General features: G+C 40.8%; 2 protein-coding genes across 2 annotated transcripts; both read left to right on the forward strand.

Moving 5' to 3' along the window:
• The first annotated feature begins 1,298 nt into the window (after window positions 1-1,298).
• On the forward strand, window positions 1,299-7,555 carry LOC119489722 (phospholipase A and acyltransferase 4-like). Its single transcript, XM_037772494.1, has 4 exons — window positions 1,299-1,391; window positions 1,988-2,108; window positions 4,917-5,215; window positions 6,499-7,555. Exons 1-4 carry the CDS (start codon window positions 1,374-1,376, stop codon window positions 6,682-6,684), a joined length of 624 nt encoding a protein of 207 aa, XP_037628422.1. The 5' UTR covers window positions 1,299-1,373; the 3' UTR covers window positions 6,685-7,555.
• A 1,770-nt stretch (window positions 7,556-9,325) lies between these two features.
• dedd (death effector domain containing) lies at window positions 9,326-20,842 on the forward strand. Its single transcript, XM_037772492.1, has 5 exons — window positions 9,326-9,668; window positions 13,212-13,851; window positions 14,938-15,042; window positions 15,188-15,325; window positions 16,261-20,842. The coding sequence occupies exons 2-5, from the start codon at window positions 13,287-13,289 to the stop codon at window positions 16,665-16,667; spliced, it is 1,215 nt and encodes a 404-aa protein (XP_037628420.1). The 5' UTR covers window positions 9,326-9,668; window positions 13,212-13,286; the 3' UTR covers window positions 16,668-20,842.
• The last annotated feature ends 153 nt before the right edge of the window (window positions 20,843-20,995 follow it).

Consider the following 20,995-nt stretch of genomic DNA (forward strand, 5'->3'; position numbering starts at 1 on the left):
AGAGACAACGTAGTGTAACGTTATACAAACATAACAAGGCTGCTGAATGAGAGAGGCATCCGTCGATACGTTCCACAGAAACACACCGTGTTAATAATAAGCCGACCACCTCACGGTACCGCCAGCTGTGAGCTGTGATCTGTTTTTAAAGTCAGGCACCTTGGCGGAGGTCTGCGCTCTCCGAGTGCCATTCTAGTTGCTGTTATTAGTCCAATTTCTTTTAATATTATTATTATTATTATTATTATTATTATTATAGCTATTGTGATGTGTATCTCTGTCTCTCTGTGTGTGTCTCTCTCTCTCTCTCAACCTAACTGGTCGAGGCAGACGGCTGCCCACCCAGAGCCCTGTTCTGCCCAAAATTTCTACCCATTATAGGGGAGTTTTTTCTTGCCACTGTCGCCCCAGTGCTTGCTCATGAGGGAATGTTGGGTCTCTTTAAATTAGTGGTCTAGACCTGCTCTATATGAAAAGTGTCTTGAGATAACTTCTGTTATGATTTGGTGCTAAATATAAATAAATTGAATTGAACAAAAATTTAAATTATTACCAAAGCCCATACAAATTTGTGTTCATTCTGATAAATTAATTTGACATGCACAAACCTGGGCCCAGCTAGTATTCCAGCAAAGGAGCAGTGGTTGGAGCTCCAGGCAAAATATAATGAAGTGTGCATTGTACAATGATGGCCACTTGATGGCAGCTGGGTACATACTGTACAGTAGGCCTACACAATGAGAGTGGAAGAAATGGGGTGTCAGTGGAGACTGACAGCTCAATTTGGTCCTGGACCCCCTAAGTCTTAGGTTATCACACATGTGCTTCTCTCTGAAGACGATACATGCTGTTTGGGGAAACTCTAACTTGTCCACCGGTGCTGCAAAGGTTTCTTTTTCTGGCAGGTCTGTTTTTATCGTTTTTTTCCCCATCGTCCTTCTTTCATAATGTACATTTTTTGAAAATCAATAAAAGATAAAGATTACTATTAAAAGTTCACACTCTTAAATACTAATCAACAGCTTCCCAAATCTGGTCTATGGAAAGAGTGGCGGGAGACCATTTGTATGGTTATTTACCCAGTTACAGTTGAGCAAAAGTGATGCATTTAGATTTTTATATATTTTCAAAAAAAGAGCAAAACAGTTAAATTAAAACATTGATGTGTTTATAGTTCTTCATAAACTGTCTTAAAGTGTAACTTGTTTAATGTGATATCCTTGTTGAGACAGCATTTCAGCCAATCAGCTGTCTTTCTTTCGCCTCCAAGCAACAAACAGTCCAAACCAGATTCCCACGCAACACACCCTGTAAGGGCAAACTGCTTTACCACAGCTACCACAGTCCTCACACTAACTTACCAGGAGTCAGCTATGGATTATGAGCAGCAGGTAAGAACCAACAACGCAAAGATATGCTCTGAATTTTCGCAATGGAAAGGAATTACAAAATATTTTGAGTATGATCAGTCATAATGTTATAGCATGAGCACCTGTATTCTTAATAAATCAGACGTTGTTATTCTGTAGGTAATGTAATGCAAAGTTAGTTAGTCAGTGTAATAAAATAGAATGTGCAAATCTAACAATGTGACTTTAGCCAATGGAACTGTGAAACTGTCTTCTAAAGGAATTTATAAAGAACCCAGTTAAATACATCCTGTATTATTACATTATATTACATTGTATTCATTAAGCAGATACTGTTGTCCAGAGCAACTTAGAATATGTGCAGTCAACCTCCATAGGAGCTAGATGTCATCAAAATTGTTAATGCATGACTTGCAAAAAAACAACGGTGATAAGTTTCACTTGTGATGACAACATTTACCTTTGCTAAAGAATTTGAGACAGAGATTCTCTCTGAACTGAATGTAATGTAGCTGAACCTGTTTTCAGGCTGGATAGGGAGTGGAGCAGGGCGGGGATGTGTCAGAACGTGCTTCTTTTACTATCGTTTACTGTCTTGTGTTTTTTAATAAATGCAGGTTGAACAAATCAATTCCACCGCCAAACTTGGAGACTTGATAGAATTTTCCTACCCCATCGGATATTCACACTGGGCAGTGTATGATGAAGATAAACATGTATTCCATTTTGCTGTTGCAGGTGAGGACAACATCTAGTACATTACATTGATTACATAACAGATAGATGTAGGTTTGTTTGTTTTTTAAGTTGAAAAATAAAAAGAATATACAATACAATACAATACAATATCACCTTCTTAAAACTAGATTTTGACTCAGGGCTCCTCTACAGGATGGTACCTCGGGGTGGTTATGATGCTGGACAAATGGTCCATAATGAATATGTTTCAGTAGTCCATCCATCCATTATCGGGGGAGCCGGGGGGGGGGACTGGAGTCGAAGGCGGGGTACACCCTGGACAGGTCGCCAGACTATCACAGGGCTGACACATAGGCCCAATTCCAAACCACCCTCTACAGTACACCCTCTCCCTACCCACTTCCACTCCGTTTGCACGTTCGCGTGGAGGGTCCGCCATATTAAGGGCCAATCCAAACCAATTCACGGGGAGTGGAAGTTGGGGGTGTAATATCCTCCAATAACGAGCCTGCATCGATGTCGACGTTCAACGCCGTTTTGACTTCGTCATGGAACATGATCCAATATCAGTTCCGTGCGACTACCGGTACAAACATTTACTCGTAAACTACCCAAACTGAGAGACATTAAATTGATTCTACTTTATTGTCATACAGACGTCAACAACATAAAGTAAATACATTGTATTTAGGATCAAATATACCCTTGTCTAGACTAGAAAACGGTACATATTTTCATTTTGTTGTAAATTGCTGTGTGTGTGTGTGTGTGTGTGTGTGTGTGTGTGTGTGTGTGCGTATATATATACAACATATATTTATTATTTTTTACCCCCATCAGGAGCTATAACCCTATCATTTATTATATGTTATGCAATATACACCTCAAGTGCAACTTGTTTACATTTTATTTATGACATCTACCCTACCTATTTTACAAGTGCAATTACCTTGGTTTACATTACATCTATTTTTATATTTTATACTCTAGTGTAACACTTCTGTTTATACTTATTTATTACATCTACTTTACCTGTTTTATATTGCTTTATAACTGTGTGTTTTTTACCTGTTATACGTTTTATCTGCCTCGTTTAGTCTTGTCAAGTATTTGTTTTAAAGCACTGACCAGAAGTGGCAACTGTGAATCTCGTTGTATTTAATACAATGACAATAAAGCTTTCTTTTCTATTCTAATTTATTATATGTTCAACTGTGTACAATAATGTAGTGCAATAATTCAGCTGTGCAATAATCTGGTTTACTCCGGCATTAACACTGCATTTATTTATACAGTACATTTAAACTAATATTCTTATTTTACACTATTCTTGCATTTTTATAAATGCATGCATTTATATTATTTGCATAGACCCTATTTTTCAGCATTATTATTTGCACTGTTGTTATATACAACATACATTTCTTATTTATATTTTTCTTATGATTTCTGTATTTTTACATAGTATTTATATTTACATTCTAGAATGGGAGCAAAACGTAACTAAATAACCCCCCCCCCCGGGGATCAATACAGTATTTCTGATTCTAATATTTATTTTCTTGCCGGAGAGAGGGATGTTCGTTATACCCTCCACCTTAAAGAAGGGTGCTTCATTGAGCTGTGAGTGTGACTACAAACGGAGTTCACTCCACCACGGAGTGGGAGGGCTTAGGGGCCGGATTGGAATTGGGCCATAGAGACAGACAACCATTCACACCTACGGGCAATTTAGAGTCAACAATTAACCTAACCTGTATGTCTTTGGGAGGAAGCCGGAGACATCGCTAACACGAGGAGAACATACAAACTTCGCACAAAAGGGCGCCAAGCCAGATTTGAACCTGCAACCCTGTTGCTGTGAGGCGACAGTGCTGACCACAGCACCACTGTGCAGCCCTGCTTCAGTTGTCCTGTAGGAATTATGGAGGTATTGTGCAGCACTTTTTTTTGTGAGGAGCATTTCAGTTGATAGTGTGCATAATCTGAAATTTGGAGAACAAATTTGCAATTTGAAGTGATCCCGGTGCTAGGGCTCCCGGGGGATCCATGGCATGTCATGTCTTAGTATCAGAGCTCCATTGATGATGGCTTTTTATGTTCACGTTCAACCTACTCACAGTTGACTGAACTGACCCTGATCAGCTGTTCTGGAACCAAAAACTTGTTTCCTACCTCAGGATTAGTCAACTCAGAGCTCAGGTTTAGACTCAGAGTTTGTTAAACCTGCTTTCTGAAACGGGTCCCTGGGGGCAGTCGCCAGCTTTACCTGGTTGGTTGATTACATGTTTTGAAATTTAGCGGTGGGGTAGGACTTCCTCTTGATTTAAATGGTACCATTCTCTAATAAAACACCCTTCGAGAAGCTCTACAAGCTTCTACCAATGGCTATGTTATTGTAAAACGTGAGAATTTCATGTCTTTTTTATTATAAAGCAGATGTAAGGCTTCCTCCCACATTCCAAAGACATGCAGGTTAATTGTTGACTCTAAATTGCCCGTAGGTGTGAATGTGAGCGTGGATGGTTGTCTGTCTCTATGGCCCTGTTCAGACCTGGTATTAACATGCGTCATCAGTGATTGGATCACAAGTGGACAGCTCTAAGTACAGATGTGAACACACTCAATGCGCATTGAGGAGGCATTGAGATCTGATGTGGTGTACCCCGCCTTCGCCCAATGTCAGCTGGGATCGGCTCCAGCCCCCCCCCCCACCCCGCGACCCCGATTTGGATAAGCGGTTACAGATAATGGATGGATGGATAAAAACTAAAGGATACACATTGAAAACTGAGATTGTTTGTCAAATTGTTGCACACTCTGAAAGTAAACTGTGTCATTCTTTAGATGAGGGGAAACTGATGAACAACGTACGTACCGCCATACAAGCACTCTTACCTGTATGTGGTGACCTTCTAATTGGGATGACCAAGATCCGCAGAATGCCACTTAGAGAGGTGACCGTCCCGAAAGGAGTCCACATCTTGATCAGTAACAACCGGCACGCCTTCACACCATCAGCATCTGAGGATATGAGACGACGGCGCGATGCCCTTCTTGGTCAGGATTTCCAATATCACCTGCTTGATCTCAACTGCGAGCACTTTGCCACTTTTGTACGCTATGGAAAAGCTGTGTGCAACCAGGTAAGAATTTGGCAGTGTTATAGATTGTGCCCAATCAAATAATGTTGTGATTGAAGCATCATGTGAGTTATGGAAGTTGTGATCATTTCTCTGTTTAAACTGACCAATGAAACTGTCAATTGTGTGTCATATTTTTATAATTTACACAACTCTTATCCACAGTTTACCTGCATTTATTCACAAGGCTTGCATCCATCTTTACAACTTAACAAATTTCAATATATCAAATTGGTGTGAGTTATAGACAAATCTGGCGACCGCTTTGTGTGTTACTGCCATTACTGCGGTGGAAAGTCATAGTGACTCCACTCTCATTTTCAGGCGAATGCAGAGTTAATTTATTCTGTGGGGACCAACACAGCCCCTAGACCAGGGGTCAGCAACCTGCGGCTCCAGAGCCACATGCGGCTCTTTAGCCCCTCTTCAGTGGCTCCCTGTGGATTTTTAAAAATGGAAATGAATAACTGTTTTTTGTTTGCATTTTCATTTTTACTTATTATTGTTGTAGGTCTATGGTATGACGGTATGACGGAGTATTAGGGCCACATTGAGGAAAAAAAAAGTCTGAGATTTCGAGAATAAAGTCATAATATTACAAGAATAAAGTTGTAATATTATGAGAATAAAATCATAAGTTTAAGAGAAAAAAGTTGTAGTATTATGAAAATAAAGTCATAAAATTATAAAGTAGTAATTTTACGTATTGTTTTCTTTTTTCTTGTAAAGTTCTAACTTTATTCTCGTAATATTATTACTGTTTTTCTCGTAAAGTTATGACTTTATTCTCGCAATATTAAGATTTTTTTCTCGTAATATTATTATATGACTTTATTCTGGAAATCTCCTATTTTTTTTCCCTCAATGTTTTTTTGACTAAAATGCCTCTTTAGATAGTAAAAGTTGCTGACCCCTGCCCTAGACAGTGTCTTAGCCCACTAATATCGTTAGCTAACGTTAGCCAAGCAGTGTTAACTTAGCTGACGTTTCTTATTTCACCATGTTAGGCTAACATCGGGCAGCTGAGAACGGCTCAGGTTCTTCCCCAATTCCTAGACATCGTTGTCAAAAGTAATGTTGCATAGAGGGTAAAGGTAAAAGTAGAAAATTGTACACCTCTTAGGACAACTTGCATTCAAACGGGCACTTTATTGTGGGAGACGCCACCGCAGTAATGGCGACTTGTTTACTTCCGGTACTTCCCCCGGATTTGTGTATACAAGTTTAGGACCTTGCTGTCCATCAATGACCACTAACAGACTGTTATTCTGTTACTCCACTTACAGATTCCTACAAGATCCAAGAATGTTGAGTGTGAGGAGGCAACTGCAACCTTCGAAGGCATTGTCAGCTCCAAAGCAACTGCTCCAGACAGTGGAGACTGGTCCAATGCGGCAGAAGATGATGCTCCTTCTCTATTTTTTGGGGCGCAACAGGGAGGTCAAAATATACAAACGGGTTATTGGTTTTAGTTAAACCATTACCAAATCTCAGTATCATTTATAAAATCATTTTTTCTTTCTTCTTTGGAAAAAATCCATTATTCAAATCCTGATTAAAATGCCTGAACAGCAACACCTGCAGGACAGCCTGTGTTAGTGAAGTGGTTGTGGGCATCATGATAGGTAGAGGAGGACAAGCACCGTCCGTCCTCCGTTAGAGCGGGACCTCTTATATCAACTCAATGCATTTCATTTTTTTCACGCTCGTCTGCGACTGGCCAAAATATGTCAAATGACGCTTCAAGGGAGGATAACCTCCCTTAGCTTGTTACGAATCAACAGCCAGCAGAATACATGATTGACATCACGTTGGTCCAACGATGATGTCCAAATGTCATCTTCAGTCCGTTTATCTGAAATATGATATGATCTGATATGTTATACATCCCAGATTTCAAAATCAAGGAGGACAAAATACTAACTTTCACCTGTTTAATTGGCTCACATCAAAATAGACAGGCTCTGAAGAAGGCTCCGTGCCTAAACGTGTAAGCGTATGTCTATACAAATTCCCTTTATTGAAGTAAAATTACTTATGAAAAGTATTAGCACTCATTGAGCAATGAAATGTTCCCTGTCTGTGTTTTACTATTGTGATTTTTTTTTATTACTACTGCATTAATGTGTATGTACAGTATGTATAACCATAACTTTTCATGAGCTCAGATAAAAACAGCCGCTTTCTGCTTTGTGACAATACATTTTCCAGTTGATCCTATGAGGCTTTTTAAAGAGTGTATTTAGCTTAAGAATCCCTCAGTTTATCAAAAACATTCAAACATCCACACATCTGGAGATACAAGTTTTTCACTAGACAGGATTGGGATGAAAAATTGTAATCTGTTTTTTTGTGTTCTTGTTTTACCATCTCATTGCAAGGATTAATGTTCCCATTTTGTACAAAACTATTACACGTTTGTATTAGTGTTAATGATGGCAGGGGTATATTAAATTACATATTAAATACTGTGGCTGTTCTGTAATTATGTCTGTGTCTAAATTACTTTGAAGTACTTTACATATGTAGGCTATTCTAAAATGTTATATCCTCTTCTATATATGGCCTAAAGACAAACATAATTATAGTGACAGTATAAACAGCAGAAACCCACCGCTGTAGACATTCACAGACAAGTCCTAAAGAGACAAATCATGCTGTTGTGGGCTAACGTTACTTGGCTATTTGTTGCAATGAACGGTAATCTGAAAGTTATTACATGGAACTTGTAACTGCTTGTTACACAGTCACAATTTAATATATATTTATCCGGCTTCCCTGCCTACGGAGCCCCCCTAGACTCCTAGGAGAATTTTTTTATTAATTTGTGCCCTCAATTAGTAACTCGTTCCCTCGAGTTACTTCATACTTCAAAATCACTTCACACATCAATAATATCTTCCTGATTATACTTATTAAACTAATTAAGACATTTTGATGGCACTACACTTTATAAAAGTGAAGTTGCTGAATATTTCTTCCCATTAAAAATTCCCCAAAATCATGGAAAAGCATATTTTTCCAAACTAAGTGTTATAGTATAACTATGAGGAGATCATTGATGTGTGAAGTAATTGTGGTGGTACTACACTGCATAACAGTGAAGTTATTGAATATTTTTATAGCATCTCTTTTCAGCGTTGCACTTTGTAGACGGTCCCTGACCACTCGTCTCACAACCGGCTGCACATAGAGACCAATGTTATGTGTCCAGCTCGGAGGACAGCTAGTAACTCGTTCCCTTGAGTTACTTCATAGAGCACTACCTCCAATCATTCCTGACTGTCCACACATTGCTGATGTACGGAGCCCCCATAGATGATGTACTTCGGTAAAGTTGGAAAGATATTGACAGATTCAACCTTCCTGGATCAATAACTCCTAACAGAAACATTGTTAAAACACAAACATCGGCTCTTTCTAACAATAGTAAGGTAGACAACGAGCTACAACCTAATTTTAATCAAAACGAGCCGTCCTCCGAACTGGACACATAGCATTGGTCTCTATGTGAGACGAGAGGTCAGGGACCGTTTACAAAGTGCAACGCCGAAAAGAGATGCTATAAAAATATTCAATAACTTCACTGTTATGCAGTGTAGTACCACCAAAATTACTTCACACATCAATAATCTCCCCATAGTTGTACTATAACACTTAGTTTGGAAAAATATGCTTTTGCATAATTTTGGTGAATTTTTAATGGCAAAAAATATTCAGTAACTTCACTTTAAAATGTAGTGCCACCAAAATGTCTTAATTAGTTTAATAAGTATAATCAGAAAGAGATCATTGATGTGTGAAGTGATTTTGATGGTACTACACTGACTAATACTGAAGTTATTGAATATTTTTCCCATTCAAAATTCAAAAGAATTTTGCAAAATGTTGTAGTACAACCATGAGGAGATCAATGATGTGCGAAGTAATTTTTATGGTACTACACTGCATAATACTGAAGTTATTGAATATTTTACTTGCTGGATAATATCTGTGAAGGAGTTTACAATTTGCGGGTTACCTTCTAGACACGACACAAGCTATGACGCGACGATGACGCATGGCATCTTCTCTTTTCACCCTCCTCCTCGCTGCTGTGACACCGGAAGTGAACTGAACCGTGAACCGGAAGTTCTTTCATTTTAGCTGAAGAACGAAAACTGTCTGCTTATTTTTCCCCATGATGTCTGTCTGAGAGGACCCACAACACATTAAACCAACTCACATGTCTGGCATGAAACGAACCGAGATACTGGGAACATATCTGCTGAGCATTTACGGTGTGAGCTAGTCGGTCAAATCAACTAACCGGAGCCGCGTTGCGTCCTGAGAGGAGAAGCTGTGCTGCTGTGCTCTCTGACACAGACACAGAGGAGCTACCTGCGTTAGCTGCCTGGCTGACGCTGCTGAGCTGGGAGAGTGTCGGGACTCGTCAATAATATCAACAAGACAGGAGGTAATGTGAAGTTATCCTCCCGTCATGTTGTTGTTTTGATGTGTCTGCTTTACTTGGCTTCATGTGTGAAGTTCGTTTGGGTAACATTAGCTAACAGTGACGGCGACGAGCAGTCACAACAAACCCAGACGCTAATGAAGAGGTGAGTTAGGTAGGTGTGTTAGATTCACGGTACTATTTAATCACAACTAGCACACACCGGACCAGAGGACCAGAGGACCAGAGGCCCGTCAGGTTGTGAACCGACACACAGCAACATCTCGCATCTGCTTTTAATTCCACATAACTGTCGTTAGCTCGCTAGCTAGCGAGCTAACGACAGTTACGCACCCAGCTAGCTAGCTGTTAGCTTGCTATCTGTCTTTGCTGAACAGCTGCATGTGTTATGAAGTGTGTGTTTGTTTGTTCCATCTACAGCCGAATGTGTCTTCTATGAGTTAATGATGTGTTCAGCAGCGTTGTTAAGATTCTGCTCATGTGTGTTTACAATAAGCTGTGTTAGTTAGCTTAGTTAGCCTTAGCTGGATGTTGTAATCCAAACGGCCTTATGATGATGATGATGTGATTTCATGTGTTCATGATTGCATGTGTGTAACGTTACCTCATGAACAACATGTATAAAGTGACAATGAAACGTTTGCTAATGAGTAAATATCGACATTACAAGACCGGACTGACCTCTTTCTACCTCTCTGTTCTGTCACAGCCTACCCTTTTATTATTCTTTATTCTACTCTTCCAGCCAAAGTGTGACAGTATTCAATTGTGTGTCTCAGATGTCTGTGTTTGATTGTACACATTATTGAATAGTCCCCAGCCCAAAAAGTGAAGCCATTGAGTCAATAAGATAGAAGTTAGAGATGTTATAGACCTTCTCACTGCAGACGTTTTGACTTCTATGGAAAGCACATGGATGAAGGCTCCCTTCAGTTCAAGAAGTGACCCTGTAAGGCCATGATGACATTGTGACAGTGAGCAAGCATGCATAATAATACCAGGACCCTGAAACTGAAGCAACTTAAATGGAATTTAATCATCGTTCATTTCATTATTAACAACTGGTGACATATCTAAATGTTTACTGTGAAAAGGGCCTATCATCAGAACAGATTGACAGCTATCAGCAATATGTTTAGTCAAGGTTTAACATGGAAACAGAAAAATGACACCTGTGCAGGCAGGAAAAGGTGCAAGTCACCATGTAGTTGATACACAACATATTCAACAGCTTCATCGAGGGTACGTCGGGGCCGTTACTCTGTCATTAACTTGAGCTGTAGTTTATGTTTTAGAAGGGTATAAACCTATGTTATCTGGGACACAATCATGTGGTCTCTCAAACCTCATCGCTGGGCCCTCAGAATCTGTGGTTTAAAGGAATACTTCATCCACAAAATGGCCATTTGTACATTAATGATTCACCTTTTTTTTTTTTTACCTTGAACTCTTGAAGAAAAATTTCTCACGTCTTCACAGTGAGTGGAGAATCCAGAAACGGAGAGAAGAGTCTCGATGAATTGAATTAAATTGGGACCGTGTTTAACGATGGCAAAACTATATCACAACATCCATTTACAAACTGGTACAATATAATCCAAGTCTCATTTATCCAGTTGTGTGCTCACTACTTCCCAAAAGCACATTTTGCTAAAATGGGCAGGTGCACTACTTGTCCGTGGGAGTCCAGACGAATAGCACACCTGTGCAAGCGTGAGACTGTTCATGTGAACGTGTTTTAAATGGTAAGGTTTTAGATACTTCCCAAGTTGTGTGAGATGTTTGCAAACAGATGTTTCGATATTTGCTGTTGTTAAACGCGGCCCCCATTTACTTCAATTCATCAAGACTTTCTTCAGTTTTTGGATTCTTCGTTCACTGAAGAGGCATGCGAGGAAAACTGTTTTTCTTCAAGAATTCAGCTTCTGTGTCCTGAGGAAACCACCTCAATGCCACTCGAGGGCCGTGTCTGACATCACTCCCTATTTGCTCTTTCGTGCACCATATTTGCCTGTCACCATTTTATTTGAGTGTTCAAATTCTTAGTGAGGAATGGAAAGAAACTTTTTACTGCTAGAAATCCCACAATGCATCACATTGCAGTTGTGCAACAGTACACTGGTCAGTGATGATGCAAAAGATGAGGCTTCTTAACTAGGCCTATCCGAAATCCAATTTACTGCTCAATATGGAGTAAACTTTTCAAGTATCTTGTTAAATAAACCATTTCACAGTTAACAATAAACATTCCAAATGTGTACCAGTTTTTTTCCTGTTGTAGTTTATGGTTGCGTCCAAAATTCCATACTAACATGCTATTTAGTACGCTAAAACAGCATGTGAGATATTTTAGTATGTCCGAAACCTTAGTTTGAAACTGAAGAATTGCGTATGATTTCTGGTGAAACTTTATAGTAAGCAAAGCTGGACACTTTGGCAGCACAAATATCCCACAATGCAATGCGGTAGCGACAACAACGTTCATAACAGACGTTGACGGACAGCTCTGTAACATCAATAACGTTTCAATTTAACTGTGAGTGTAATATTTCACTTTGCTAGGCGTAATATATATTTTAAATTAATTCAGTCTTTGATTCTCACAAACCCTTGATTTGGTCTCATGAGGTTGGCACGGGTTACCATGGTTACACGTCTCCAACCGGCAAGGAGGCTCTCAAGAAGTGACGACATAAATTACTGCTCAGTGCGTCTGAAAAGATTTAGATTTAGGGCTGACCCGAATGCTTCGAAGCTTCAACGTGTGGCATGGTAATCGACCCACAAATCAGTATACGAATGCTTCGTTTTTATTTATTTTTCAAAAATATAGGTATGTAATAATAAAGTATTAATCCCAAAATAGCCCATGAAATAAGGAATAATCCCACAGTTGTATTCATTTTCAACATTAATTATTATTAGTTATTCTCAGACAGAAGAACATGTCAGCCTGCTGCGCTGCGCCGCAAAGCTTAGAATACCTTTGAATATTTCTCACTGAAGCGTCAAAGCCCGTCTAATTACATTCAGGACAGCCTTACTACTGTTTATTCACACAAAAGTATGTTGAACGATAGTACTCATACTGAGTATGTAGTGCATAGTATGCGATATCGGACAAAGCCCGTGTGAATGACATAAAGCTGACAGGAAGTAAACAAGGGCCCAAGCTGTTGCCTAGCAATGCAATTCCGTTGAAACGCTCTATAGGGAGTAGTGAGCGAGTGAACAAGGGTTTTTATCCGATGGGTGATTTAGGTCACACAGTGTAGGTCAGCTTATGTGAGGTTTAACTTAACCTGCTGAAAACCTAGTTTAACTGAGGTTTAAGATCATAGAGTTCAATGTGAGGGCAGATCTTTGTCACAGCGCTCGCCACAGGCCACCAGCACTAGTCAGAATCACTTCACCGGCTGTGTGTCTCAGATACTCACTGCCTTGATAACCCAGCTGCACACTGACCACAGAGAAATGATGATGGTCAGCAATTTAAGATTGATCTCAAATAAAAATGATATGTGATCTCCCTCTCTCTGTACATAGCTCATCAGTTGGAGCAGACGAAGACAGCAGGAGTTGCAGGGATTCGAGCGTCCCTCATCATCATCGGGCCCTGAGATGACATCACAACAGCCACAGCTTCCCAATGCTGTTATTCCTCCCCAGCTAGCCCAGAACTCCTCTGTTCAGCACGCCCGGCCTCACATTCAGGCCAATCAGCTGGACTCAAGTCACAGCAACGCAACCGCCGGGCCTCTGGATCACAGAGCTTTGACAGGCAGGCCGGGCTGCCCCGGCGTGGCAGCAGCCAGCGGGGAGGTGGCCAACAGGAACGTTTCTGCCTCCTGCACCAACTCTAGCTTGTCTAAAAGAGACGGGGGCTTCGAGCCGTGGCCCGAGGAAGCGGTGGACAACTCCCACGGGCTGTACTCACTTCACCGCATGTTTGACATAGTCGGAGCCCAGCTAACCCACCGGGATGTCAGGGTGCTGTCGTTCCTGTTCGTCGATGTGATCGACGAGTACGAGCGTGGCGGCATCAGGAGTGGAAGGGATTTCCTGCTGGCCCTAGAGCGCCAGGGTCGCTGCGATGAGACCAACTTCCGGCACGTTCTCCAGCTTCTGAGGATTATTACCCGCCACGACCTATTGCCTTATGTCACACTCAGGAAACGGCAGGCTGGTGAGTAATGCAGTTTCATCATCACTATGTTCACACCAGGCTTTAACACATACTTTAAAAAAAATAAGCTTTTTATCCTTTTTAAGGTACAATCGATAACATTGATGACATTCAGCCACTAGATGTCACATTGTCCCTCCCCCAATCCATTGCATACAAATGGTTGCCAGTTTGTTGCACAATGTGCATATTTTATGGTCGAGTGGAGAGTGACTCAGACAGATAAGTGATGAAACTTTCGTGGTAGTCATTGTGCAACATGTTGCTATAGGCCTACATTAGGTGTGTGTGCACACCCCTCCCCCTACCTCCTAGTTTTAGCTGGGGGATCAGCTGTTCATAAAACACACTTCGGTCAAACTCGACGGAAACAAAATAAAACTCACCAAAACCGTCTTGGTTAGTCTTTCCAACAATCACCAAACGGTTCAGTCGGCCACCTGCTTCTAAATCCCCTCTGATGCGTACCTTCTTTATACGTTGTTTGAGGCAAGTACAGTGAAAACTGCCGGGGCTCCTTGCTTGCTTACCCGGTAGCGGCATGGAGGGCACCGGTCTGCATGTGCTGCCGGCACCGAGGAGCCGGTCGGAAAAGTTTTACTTTGGGGCCGTTACGTGACCAGGCATTTCCACTTGAGGAGGGCAACTTCAACCACAGGTGCTTTCCCTGTGGGCATTAGTGGGCTTAGTGGTGGCGATGTTCTCAGCAGTGTGTGTGTACTGGTAGTTCTGTTAGCTGTTAGCTGATTGCCAAACACACCGTCCAAAACAATTAAAGTGCGCAAACTCCCCCCCCCCCTCTCTGTCTCTGGGAGTAGCGGCTGGGAGGCGGCGATGCACTGAGCTGTGTTTTCATTTGCGGCCCCTACCATCCGGGGGCCGGTTAAGAGGAGTGAGTGTGGAGTCAGTCGGCAGTCAATTCAATTCAATTTATTTTTATATAGCGTCAAATCATAACAGAAGTTATCTCGAGAAGCACAAAAACATCGTCTCTGAATTCTGTGTTATGTGTTCTTCCACTGGTTCTACTGTGATGATTAGCACTGCAATTCAAAAATAACATTGAATATCAACTGTTGTTTTCAGTGTGCCCAGACCCGGTTGACAAGTACCTGGAAGAGACATCCGTGCGTTACATTTCACCAAGAGGAGCACTGCAGAGCAAGGACACTGTGCCTCACAGAAGAACAGGTGTGTGTGTGTTCAAGTTCTTTCTTCAATCAGCAGGATAACAGTAGGATTAGTCATAAATGCAGCCAATGGAACGTCCTCATAAGTGACTGTGCGCTGTGATACAGAAGCTTGATTAACTTTAAAACTAAATATCACCTTCCAGGTCCTCAGCCGGTCATTTGCTGCTCCCCGTCAGGACCCCACGTCGGCCCTCCCCGAACGAAGCCGGCTACTCCTGTACCAAACCGCAAGCGGAGGAGAAGTCATTCCTCAGCCGACTGCAGAGAGAAGCAAACATGTGGTAAAAAAGAAAAGCAACATAGAGAGAGGGATCATCATCATTATTGTCTGGCCTCTGAGAGTATGATGTTAAAAAAAAATTAAAAATACAGCCACAAGTGGCAGTTCCGCTCCACAGCATAAAGCAGCTGAATTGCCAAAATCAAAGCCGCGAGCAGCGATGAGCGGGTTTTGGGTTTCACATAGCTGAGCAAAGTCACTTCAGCTGGTTTAATTCTGAGGAGTGAGACCAATCGCACACTTGTTTCATCATCACAAGCCTTTTAGTAATCGCACACTCAAAAATCCTGCTCATATTTCTTGGCATTTTGGGGACATGACAGCTTAATCAAAACTATCCAGCAAGGTCGGTGATGTTTGGACAAACTGTCAATGATTCATGGCCAAATTAACACCACTCACATGCACAAGTTTGTAACTGGTGGCGCCCCCTATTGAGTGATTTCTTTTTTTTTATTACTATAATATTTTTTGTTTTTTTGGTCATTGACATGCCATAATCAACATCAGAACACACAACATTCGGACTGTTTACCAACACAAAATAAATATATATATAAAACACAAAAAAAAATAAAAAATAATCTCACATCTCACATAATCTTCCACAGATTCACACATACATCATTTCCAGATGTACATGGCTGTAGATAGAGTGGTCGATTTGAAGGAAACTTGCAGTGTCTAGCAGGGTGAATGGTGTGGGCTTTAAAAGTTTATTTATCAGGCCAATCAAGATCATATTATATTTGAAGCATTAGCACATCATCTCCAGCTGTGGTACCAAGTTTCATGTCTCTAGCTCGTTCCAGCTCGCAGCAAATTGAGCGTAGGCGTAATAGAGCATATGATGCTAAATAGGCCACGCCCACATGCACAAATCAATACGATTGCTTGCAATATGCTTTCCATTGACCTTTTCTGACTCTCCTTCAGATATTCGCCTCCGGGTTCGCGCCGAATACTGCCAGCACGAGTCTGCACTTCAGGGCAACGTCTTCTCCAACAAGCAAGAGGCCGTGGAGCGACAATTCGAGCGCTTCAACCAGGCAAACACTATCCTCAAATCCCGAGACTTGGGCTCCATCATCTGTGACATCAAGTTCTCCGAGCTCACCTACTTGGACGCCTTCTGGAGGGACTACATCAACGGCTCGTTGCTCGAGGCTCTTAAAGGGGTCTTTATCACAGATTCCTTAAAACAGGCCGTGGGCCACGAAGCTATAAAACTGTTGGTCAACGTCGACGAGGAGGACTACCAGGCCGGTCGACGCAAACTGCTCCGTAATTTGGTCACGAGCGGAGGGACCCCACCGGGAGCTAACAAAGACTCCGTATCTTAGGCACACTCTCCGGGCGGTAGCATAATGGGAGAAACACTGCTGTGCCTCCCCTCCCACCCCCCCCACCATAAAGAAGAAAGAGTGAGATGCGGTCGTGGGTTTGAGGTGCCTGAAGTGTGTGCCTGAAAGGAACTGAAGGACTTCCAGCCACCGCATTGATTTCCTTGAAAGCTAAGGTCATAGGATATCTACTTGGCACCCGAAGCGTAGCATGCGAGGTGACTAGGAACTATATTAGCAAAACAGAAGTAGGTGCATACAGGTTGACATTATTTTGAATGTTAAGCTGTTCCATTTTTCTTCAAGGAGGAGAATGCTGATTTCATGCGTGCATTGAATTTAAACTAATTTTCTTGTATGTTAGCTCATTGAAACACATTTGTTTAACTCTAATGATAGATGATCCTCACAACCTGTTCAAAAATCCAGTTATTTTCAGTACAGGAAACATGCTTAACGCTGACAAGTTACTCCCAGTGGGAGTTTGTACCTTATTGTCAAACTGGTTCATCGTTTTTTCCAGGATTTCAGGTACATTACAGATTGATTGGATTAACCCAATGAGAGAGTGTTCTGTATGTTATAGAAAGGCACAGACCGTAGGACTTAAGCTAAAAAATTGTTTTTTTTCCTATTTCTTTCAGCTTATTATCCTACCCCCCCCAAACTTTCCACAGTTCCCTTTTGTCTGTAAAGATGAACCCCCCTTTCAAAGCCATTTTTTTTATTGGCTCACATTTAGTCACCGTCGACGTCTCCTCGTGTCTTGACTTTGTTTTTAACAAAATTGTTTTGTTTTACAACATGGCTCCTTACCAGCAGCTGTGATTCTGGCCTAATGTGAAATTTTCAGTTGTCCAGCCACTGCCAATATTTAAACCTTTTGTGGATCGTTCTAATGTGTTTGAATCGTATCCAATGAAACATTTGAGTCATTCACTGGTGTTTTTTTAGATGTGTTTTGGATTTGCAAATCAGTGCCAGTTTCATTGTCAGCCTGTACCTCCCGCTCACTCACCGTCTCACTCATTGTTCACTCATTATAAAAACACTGTTTAAACTTTGTTCAAAAATGATACTCAATAACAAATCAACAGCAGGTGAAAGAATCACCACCAGTGTAGTGTGTGTGTGTGTGTAGAGTTATCTCCGTTGTGCCAGAACAGCAGTCTTGTCTGTGGGTATATTATGCCTCCTGGTGGATGAGGATGTAGTTGAGCACACATGCTCGAAAGTTGTTCGCCATCCAGTCCCTCGATGGCATGTCGGAAGAGAAAAAAACTAGGCATGTCCCATGAAATGACGGGCGTCTTCAGTTACATCCTCCTCTGTCCGAGGTGTAGCATATCCCGCAGGCATTCACAAACCAAATTGGGGATTCTTTTATGAAGGTTTTGAAACAGAAAATAAAAAAATAGCATTGAGCGGACCAACATAATGGTAAGGTATATAGCATGGTAATGCTCTACAATTTAGTGCGCAGATCTAGAACAATGATATGCTTCTAGTAGCAAAATACCATTTTTTACAGTGTAGTCTGAAATGCTAATTAACCAAAATGTGAATTTATATTAATTTCTTTTTCGGTATCCTTGGATTAACAGGAGATATTAGGTTTGGCGGTTGCCTGTGACAAACCAGTGTTCAAAGTATTACTGATGATAACTTTTAATTTTATGTAGACATAAAATAAACTCAGTGGCCACTTTATTAGACATACCTTTTTTTTAGTTCTGGGAAATGTCCCCGGGAGAGTTTGAATTCTTCACGGCACGGATCGGAGATTAGAGATTCTGCTTCATGTCGACATGATAGGCTCACACAGTTGCTGCAGATTTTCCACCTCAGATTACAGGAGCTGTACAGTTGAATGGGATTATTTTGTTTTCTCCTCCAGGCTGCAGGATTTCAACGAGGCCGGTGATTACAAAAGCTCAACTTCATCTAAAATAATGTTTAGCTGTGATAAATTCAGGAAATCCGTAGCTTATATATATGGACCGTTACACATTCGTCCCATGAAGTGTGTTGTTGTCTTTTTTGAGTAACTTCACCCTTTCAGTTTATAATCATAGCAGTGTCGGCAAGCTGCAGAAATTGTGCACAACATTAAGAGTTCCTGACGTACCCGGCCAAGAGTCTGCCGTTGAGCCTCCTGTGGCCAACAGTCGCCCTGTAGTTTTTCTGGTGTATCCCCATGTCAGCCCTCATCAACAGATAATTATGAATCATGTATTATTAGATGTTGATAATACACGATGCCGGCGAGAGCGCTGGCCACCTGCAGTTTAGCTTAGTGCAGTTTATCCATCGTTTTTGCAGGCTGAACGTTGCCGGTGCAAAGCAAAAACCTCTCAGTTCCAGTTGGTCCACAACCAATTTTCTCATCAAAATGATATTCCGAGCATACGGCAAAAAGTGTTTAATTGGATTTGGACAGTGGTATGAAAAAGATAGGCTTCTTGTTTGTTATGTTCATCTCTTTCTGTGATACTTTGTGTATACAGACTATACGACTGCCAGGCTATTTCTTCTCATGCAGGTGCAGAACTTCCTGGCTGTAGGCTGTAGTCCCTGTTCTGTGTTCCAAGTGCAACCTTATCACCAGACAAGAGTCAGTATTGAACAATCCTGGATTACGTTCAGTGACGAAATTCTTGCTTCCTACGATATCTACGAGCACAACAACTAGTACGTTATTTTAAGAGACCGATTGTTCACCGGACTGGAGTCGACGCCGACGTCAAGGGGGACGCCTCTTGTAAATTTGCAAAATTCTCCTAAATTGTGGCTTTAAAAAAAAAAAAAAAAAAAGGAAAGAATTTGACATGTTGAAATACCATCACTTGTTGTACCAGGACTGGTTAGGACTGAATGCAAAATTCAAAGTACCTTTTGTTTGGAAATGTTTAATATCAGTGCTAATATATAAATATATCAAAGACGGAGCATAAAGCTGTTTAATGACGGGATTATTTAGATCTAGAAGAATTGTCATTTGAAATGCAGTCTCCAATGCTAATATTTGACATTTTCTTTCCTTTTTTTTTCTGTTATTCAGTGCACCTAGCCAAATGGTTGACAACAAAATCTGTGTACCCCTTTTTTAAAAGTTTGTGGTATGTTTTTACCAAATATATTCTTCCCGCTTAAAAAAAGCGCCCAATCTTTATCTCTGCTATCATACCATCCAACGGGTACATATCAAAAACACACGCAAGTCATGATTGACAGGCCACTATTACTGTGAATTATAGAGTAGGCCTACATTTTATATTTTTTACTTTACTCCAGTGGAATTTCATGTAAAGGTTGCGAGTTAGTATCTATTATATAGGTTGGTGTATGTTCTGTTGATTGTATGTTATGTTAGTTGTCCGACGCAGCTGTCTCTTTACGCAAAATTTGCATGTAACCTGTTATCTCCAGAAAATGTCATAGAAAACTCACAGTGCTAACATTTTGTAAATAACTTTATTGGATGTCAGGTTTTCTTACTTCAATTTTTGCATTTCTTTCAGAAAACAGACAAAGTAGGACTGTTAATAAATGAAATGGATGGGTTGGAGGTTTGTTTTTAATTCCCAGTCCTAATTATTTTTTCATGTCACACGACGCGTATAAAAAAAAAAATCTTTTGGTGGAAAACTGTGTACAATTTACCAGATAAGAAAATATAGAGGACATATTTAAACAAAAACGGCTTCCTGATAGATCAAATGCTTTTTCGTGGGCTACAGTAACGTTTTAGAAAAATTTGGCCCCGAATCTTTTAACTGCTTTGACACACAATCCCCCTTTGTGATGTTTGACTACAAACTGTAAGATGATTTAGACTGGTCCTATAGGTGCATCTCATTTCTCTTAGATGTGTATCCTCATCCCCCCCTTTCACTCACCTCTTGCTCCTCAGCTCGTCACACTCTCGCGACACGAGGAAGACACACAAGGAAGGAGAAATCCAGGCAACACATTTTGCCTGATAAAAATTAGGCAAATCATTCGAGCCATGAATGTTCCTGCAGAGACTTGAATGTAATGTATGTCAGTGTGAACAATACTGTCTACAAGTGTGATGGTATTTGCTTCCGACACATACACTAAAATGAACTGATGAAATATCTGGTGGGTAGTCCTGTTGACTTTGTTGACCAATAAAAGTAAACTTTTCTGTGTTTCTATATGCCCTGGATACTCTGCAATCAGTTCATTTATTGATTATCAAAATGAGCTTTGACTAACCACTGCTACTACGGCAGGTTTGCTGTCAGGCAGATTTGATCCAACTTTGCAACAACAACAAAAATAGATTAAACAAATTTATGAAG

This window comes from Sebastes umbrosus, chromosome 6 (genome assembly GCF_015220745.1).
Source record: "Sebastes umbrosus isolate fSebUmb1 chromosome 6, fSebUmb1.pri, whole genome shotgun sequence".
NCBI lineage: Eukaryota > Metazoa > Chordata > Actinopteri > Perciformes > Sebastidae > Sebastes > Sebastes umbrosus.

Coding starts and splice junctions, on each gene's coding strand:
- LOC119489722 (XM_037772494.1), top strand. Junction 2,109..4,916: donor ATTCCATTTTGCTGTTGCAG/GTGAGGACAACA, acceptor GTCATTCTTTAG/ATGAGGGGAAACTGATGAAC. Junction 5,216..6,498: donor GAAAAGCTGTGTGCAACCAG/GTAAGAATTTGG, acceptor CTCCACTTACAG/ATTCCTACAAGATCCAAGAA.
- dedd (XM_037772492.1), top strand. CDS start 13,287: ATGACATCACAACAGCCACAGCTTCCCAATGCTGTTATTCCTCCCCAG. Junction 13,852..14,937: donor ACTCAGGAAACGGCAGGCTG/GTGAGTAATGCA, acceptor TGTTGTTTTCAG/TGTGCCCAGACCCGGTTGAC. Junction 15,043..15,187: donor TGTGCCTCACAGAAGAACAG/GTGTGTGTGTGT, acceptor ATCACCTTCCAG/GTCCTCAGCCGGTCATTTGC.